The 6,535-nt window shown below is 39.1% G+C and overlaps 1 protein-coding gene across 1 annotated transcript; it reads left to right on the top strand.

Annotated features, from left to right (window-relative positions):
* The first annotated feature begins 780 nt into the window (after positions 1–780).
* si:ch211-223a10.1 (palmitoyltransferase ZDHHC13) lies at positions 781–6,070 on the top strand. The gene is made up of 10 exons (XM_058651864.1): positions 781–1,074; positions 1,887–2,022; positions 2,115–2,225; positions 2,312–2,444; positions 3,151–3,329; positions 3,491–3,564; positions 3,676–3,838; positions 3,911–3,993; positions 4,180–4,370; positions 5,172–6,070. Exons 1-10 carry the CDS (start codon positions 954–956, stop codon positions 5,658–5,660), a joined length of 1,680 nt encoding a protein of 559 aa, XP_058507847.1. The 5' UTR covers positions 781–953; the 3' UTR covers positions 5,661–6,070.
* The last annotated feature ends 465 nt before the right edge of the window (positions 6,071–6,535 follow it).

The raw sequence follows: 6,535 nt of genomic DNA on the forward strand, positions 1-6,535 counted from the left end.
TTTAAAGACGTTGAAACCACATCCGGTTTTCAAAATAAAGTACTGAAAGAAGTATACACACCGTGTTTTGACCGCATAAATAACTGCGTAAAATTCATAAAAGTCACAAAATATTTTATTTGTACATAATGAATATAGTAATATAATAGAATATAGAAATTTTAAATCGGCCCACAAATTTAACAGTGTGATTTTGTTTCTTTACAACCACGTTTTTTTTTTTTCAAACCACCTTTATTTGTGAATAAATACTGGCGATAACATTTGCAAACACATATATGTAGAAACCAGCACAGATCTAGTATGTATAGTATGTATGACTTAGTATCTCTTAATTATGAGATAGTAGCTATCCCATTATTGTGACTGACTATGTTATAATTAACACTTCATATCTTGCTATCTCATGATAAAGCCAAGACAAATGCAAATCAGCCAACGATTAAGGCTTTCCTGGATTTAACAGCATTTAAAGACTGTTTATAATCATTTATTTATAACAACATAAAACAATACATATGTTACATACACACATATATTTATTTATTTATTTTTTAAATACTGTGTCTAAAATATTTGGCCACATTAGCGTGTGTGTAGAGTGTTTTACCTCCTTTTTCTATTTCTCAAACACCAAATTTAACCCAGGATCACAAAACGCACAAATAAAAATATATGTCTTAAAAAAACAATAAAGGCACAGACTGTTCAAAGACAACACATACGCGCTGACGTCATGAGTCACGTTTCCAAGCTTTGCCCAATGAGGTGTCCAGGGCGTGGTCTGACTGCCACAATCAGTTTAGCACAGTGAAAGATAGATAGCCGTTACTTTGCAGCGAAAGATGATCCGCCACTCTAGGTGACATATGATGATGTTGTAGGGTTTGGTGCGTGCGGTTGATTCAGTTTCTTCAATCCTCCCTCTGTCACTTCCTCTCACTCTTATCACAATGTACCCGACACCGGCGTGCTCCTACAGCGGTGGAGACATATTTGACTGTATACAGAGAGGAACCATTGAACAATGTATGCACTTCGTTGAAAATGATCGATCGATCCTCAGGCATCAAGGTAAGACTATAGAGAGTAATGTGCAACATAAAAGCATCATCATCATCATTTTTTAATGTTGCTTTCTTTTTATTTATTTTTTGGGAAACAACCACTACTTCCTGTGTTGTTATGTGCACGTAGTGTTTAGCCTTTAAATGTCAGTGGTTTTATTTCCCAATTTCAAAGATGTAGATGAACACAGTTATGAGAATTAACCTGTCATATGTTCGTAATAACCATGTGTTGAATCCTGCTTCACAATTATAATGAGGTGTGATGTGCAAATAGGGCTTATAACAATCATTCAATAACAATAGTGTTCACAGTTAATAAGGCAAAGTTGCCATGTTGCCATAGCTTTGAATGATTTACCTCATATGTCTCTCTGTATACGAACTTTAAAATCACATTTATTCACATGGATTAATCAGCATTTTATTGTCTGACATTTATTGTGTTAGATAATAGCCATATTTAGCCTCATTTTTAATTATATTTATTTAATTCATCATTTAAAATGTTTGGTCATGATGATGCTTTTGGCTATATCATCGATTCCTTAGTGCAAATATCACAGCACAGATCAAAATGAATTAAACATTATTTTATTTTCAAAGGCCGACTTTTACTCGTGCCAAAATGAAATGTAACCCTGCTGTGATCAGTGAAGAGATCCTGTGACAAAGTGTTAAAGCAGGGAAGCCTAACCTCAACTCCAGAGTGTTTCATCACTTACCAGAATAACACTCTTATCAGGCTTATACTGCAGATCTTTAAAGGTGAGCATCTTCTAACCCAATTGTTTTATCTGCACGTTTATCTGTTTGCAGGCTGGGGGGGTTTAAGCCCACTCCACTATGCTGCCCTCCATGGTAACCGTGTCCTGGTTGACAATTTCCTAAGTAACGGAGCTGACCCTAACCTGACATGTGATGCAGGACAGACAGCCTTTCATTTTGCCTGCAGGTGAGCGGTCAGTCTTAGGTTTTGAGCAAAACACACCACATCCTTGTGTTATTTGGTACATAATAACAATGCATAGCTGTGACTCTCATCAGACAGGGAAATGTCTTTATCATACACCAAATGATGCAGTATGGAGCCGACTTACGCCTCATAGACCTGCAAGAAAAGACGTCACTGCATCACGCAGTCACCGGAGGCAACATGTGAGTGTTGGCTATAATTTTGTAACTGCACAGTCACATCTTTAAAATGTACTGTGCACACTTAAACTGTAAATGATTGCTCCCAGTATTGCAGTGCATTATCTGTGGGAGACAGGAATGTTCCGGTTCTCGGACACAGACATGTACCTTGTGACGCCTCTACACCTGGCTGCATCCACAGGCAACACAGAAGTGGTCTGGTATTTGCTAAAAGAGCGGGTATGTTATGGTCTTCTTTCTCTCGCTATGAGTCAAAATTAAACAAAAAATATTAGCTACTGCTGCTATACCAGCTGACAATTAATGTGCATAGAGCATTTCTTACGTCTGCCTGCTGATGAAAAATGACTGAATGTCTTTTTTTGTTGACCGTTATCATTTATTATGATACTGCCGTGTTGGTGGAGAAGATTCTTGCTACATGTAAACAGCCAAGTACATGTGCATGCATGTTTGTGATGCACCATAATTATGGGCTGGAGCAGATAACATGTCAACAGGCCCGCTGTACATAATTTTCTCGTAGCTGAACATAAAAGACAGAATGGAAACCTCCTAATTCACACGCGGTTAATCTAACCATATGGTAATGTTTGTGGCTGTATACCAGTGTATTAAACATTTTGATCATGTTGTTTGGTGAAGTCATGTAAAGATATCTACTGAAATATGACTATAAGCATCAATACTAGAAAGGACTCAGAGAGCACAAACCTCCATCAAGGCCACTCAATTATTACACTCCTCAGTTTCACAAGGTTAAAAACAATTATCAACACCACTAAAATCGAATCATTTTGACTTTCTATAATAAATGTAACCAGGACTCATAAGTCCTCCCATAACTCTTGGAACACTTGAAATCTCAAGGAACTGTGTAATGATACATAAACATCTGTGTAACTCAACCCTGCTTGTGCCTTAGAGATGCAGTGTGGAAGCAGTTGACCAGGAGGGGGCGACGGCGCTTCACGTTGCAGCAGAGAGGGGTGGAATAGAGGTGTGCTGGGCACTGCTGCAGAGAGGAGGATGCAGGCTGCTACATTTGAAGAACTACAACGGCCTCACACCTCTGGATCTAAGCAGGCAGGGGAAAACATTCAGGTGAATCTGCTGTCCCTAGAAATCTCTGGAAAAACACTGAGTATTAGACAAGTGCAAGGGATTGTTACAACCCTCAGCACCTTTAAATATATAGATATAAACCATTTTCTCCAGGGTTCCTAAAGCTGATTAACACATGGTCATATTGTATTTTTCTCCAGACATCAGCAACTCACCAAACTATTGAGTCGGCACATTAAAGACCCAATACACAGCAGGCCAATAGAGTCTCATGGTAAATAATACTCTACTACAAGAAAATATAATGAAATTGACAAAAAAAATAGCATGTATATATTTGAAGTATATCTATTTTTGTGTTGTGTTTCTTTCTTTTTCGAAACAGTTTTATATTACTGGACACTGTTTTTTCCGACTCTGAGTGGATCTGCGGTCCTGCTCATAGCAGCCATGTTGAGAGGTTATGGGGGTCTAATCTGCTGCTTACTCTTCCCGTGGCTGGCCAGAAGCATCTTCTCACAGTACCACCGCATGACCACCTACCAAAGGTTTGACAAAAGAAATTGAATTGTTTATCAATATATGTTCACGTTTCTTCAGAAAACATGTCTTCATTCCAGGTTACCCAACCCAATCTACCTGGGAACCCTCATCGCTGGCATGTCCCATTCCCTGCTTTGTTTCTATGGAAAAATTATGCCAAATATCCTTTCTAGTATTTATTTATTTTTTTATGGACGACGTTCATTTTTAGGCCTAGTTGCTGTCTACTTATAAGATAATCTTTTGAAAATGTGCAGTCTTAGAGCAACATGGGTATTAAAACGTAATTGTAGTGGAAAGGTTTTGTGTATTAAAATGACTCGTGTTTGTCCTTAACCTGTTGAATGTGTGTGGCCAAACAGTCCCCTAGCACAGGCGTTAACAGTCCACTTCATTCTAGTCCTGGGTCTACTGTGTAAGATGTTGACACAGGACCCCGGGACACTGGACATAGCAAACGCAGATCCTCGATTCTCCTGTATTGCTGACCTGGTGGAGAACAACCAGAGTCCTCAGAGGTTCTGTCCATACTGTGAGGTAAGACGCCAAATCACAACATATTTTATCTCAAGGCACTGAACAAGTAAGGCAGAGACCTTTACAATATTATAGAGCGAAATGAAACCCAACAACACAATGAGCATTAAAAGCTTTAACAGGAAGAAGTCTCTGACCGAACCAGATTTAAAAGATGTGCAGCAATCTGCTTTGACTGGTTTGGGTGAAAGGAAAAACAAGGGACAGAGGAGAGGTGGGGGACAGAAAGGAAAAGAGGGAGGCGAGGAAGAGACAGAAGTAACTACAATGTCATTTATCCATGCAAGATAATATACTGATATCAATAGCATAATCATGATGATGTATGGATCTATAAGGATACACGCAAGCTTCCTCCTCTTCATCTTGATAGGAATGCACTCGTCCTTGCCAAAATCTCATATGTCAAAGCCGCATGTAATGTAGTTTATGTAAAAAAAAAAACAATTGTGAATTATTTAGTTGAGTTGATCGACACTAGTGAAATTAAAACAGTAGTCAGTTGAAAGAAAATGAATAAAATATTAGAATAAAATGTCAAGAATATTATGATAAGGTATGAAAATGCAAGGGGCTATAAAATATTAGAATGCAACTGAGTAAACCCGACAGCAATGATGATTTCTGTACATAAAACAATTATGTAGTCTTAGTTAATGTATGTAGGTGCAGGGATTTGTATGTTAAGCTACTAACAGAGAGTTATGATGCATATTTTACAGTTAACTCACATAAATTGCTGAATTGGTTCTTGTAACTACTAAGATCTGTCCTTCCCATCCCTTTTTTGTTTTCCCTCAGTTGTTCCAGCCTGACTACACCAAACACTGCAAGCTGTGTGAAGTGTGCATTAAAGACTATGACCATCACTGCCTTTTCCTGAACCGCTGCATCGGCCGGGGGAACCACCGCCTCTTCCTCCTCTTCATCCTCTCCATGTTGACAGCTCATCTCTTTTTCGCTGCGTCAGCATTAAGCTACTTGTACAACAAGATGCCCTCAGGCGATCACGGATTGTCATCGTGGCTCGCACTGTTAGGGGAGGAGTTCTGGGTTGCGGCCCTGCTGATTATGAACGCCATGACGCTTCTGTGGGAGGTGTGGCTTCTGACGGAGCAGTTTAACGCCATCGCCACAGGAACGACGACCTACTTCCGGCAGTGTGAAAGCTCAGCTCGACAGCACACACTTGGACAACGTTGGGCTGTAATACTGTCTTTTCTGCTGGAAGGTCAAAGACGAGTGGGCAGTGGACAAACGGCAGAGGACAAATCTGCCATAGACATTTAAAATTGTGAATTAGTTTTATCGTTACACACTTACTAATATACAAACTCAGTGTAGATTCCGTGGTACACACTCAACTTGGTGATGATGTTCCCTTTAGATTCCGATTCAGTAACTTTTGTAATGTCACATAATGTGTTTTACTCTAATATAAAATTTGGTAAAAATCTTGTGACAAGTAGCAGAGTGTATGTCTGTGACTATGTAACTAGCAGGATAACTAATTCATAATAGTAACTAGCAATAGCTTGCTCATTTATCTAGATTATAGAGACAGTTTTTGATTAAACTTGTGGATAGCACGCGAATATTTCCACAACTGTGTTTTTTGATGTTGAGAGTGTTCACATTTACAACTTGTGTTTTTAACATCACTGTTAAATGTTGCTTCAAATAAATGCACTAAAGCATACTATAAATCAAACGTGTTAAGACTAATTGGAGGTGCACTGAAAGTCCTTGTTTCCAGCATAATGTCATTTCCTTGCAGACCTGATGTCTCAGTCATTTGCGCCATGACACTTCCTCTGCTCTCACTAATAGGACATGCTCTTTTCATGCGTCCAATTACACATACTCATTTCCTATGTGTCCCTCAGGACCATATTTCTAGTTTATAGATGATGTCCCCCCCCCACACACACACACACCCCTCACATGCAGTTGTGTCTGGAGTACAGTATGTGAGTGAGTGGTGAAGTCATGTAGTATAATTTAGTGTCTACTGTTCTCTGTGTTGTGCATATGGAGTGGTTAAGATGAGTGCATGTAAGTCTGTGACATGAAGTGCTTTCACTCCATTATTCTTCCCCTGCATCAGTGTATTTAACTGGCAGCCACTTGTCGATATCCCTAATGTATTTTATCTGTAGTGACTC

This window comes from Solea solea, chromosome 15, assembly GCF_958295425.1.
Source record: "Solea solea chromosome 15, fSolSol10.1, whole genome shotgun sequence".
NCBI lineage: Eukaryota > Metazoa > Chordata > Actinopteri > Pleuronectiformes > Soleidae > Solea > Solea solea.

Bases quoted from the DNA above. Each gene is read 5' to 3' on its own strand.
- si:ch211-223a10.1 (XM_058651864.1), top strand. From the start codon at position 954: ATGTACCCGACACCGGCGTGCTCCTACAGCGGTGGAGACATATTTGAC. The intron at 3,839-3,910 runs GTTTGACAAAAG...TCTTCATTCCAG, and splicing joins CGCATGACCACCTACCAAAG to GTTACCCAACCCAATCTACC. The intron at 3,994-4,179 runs ATATCCTTTCTA...AACCTGTTGAAT, and splicing joins CTATGGAAAAATTATGCCAA to GTGTGTGGCCAAACAGTCCC.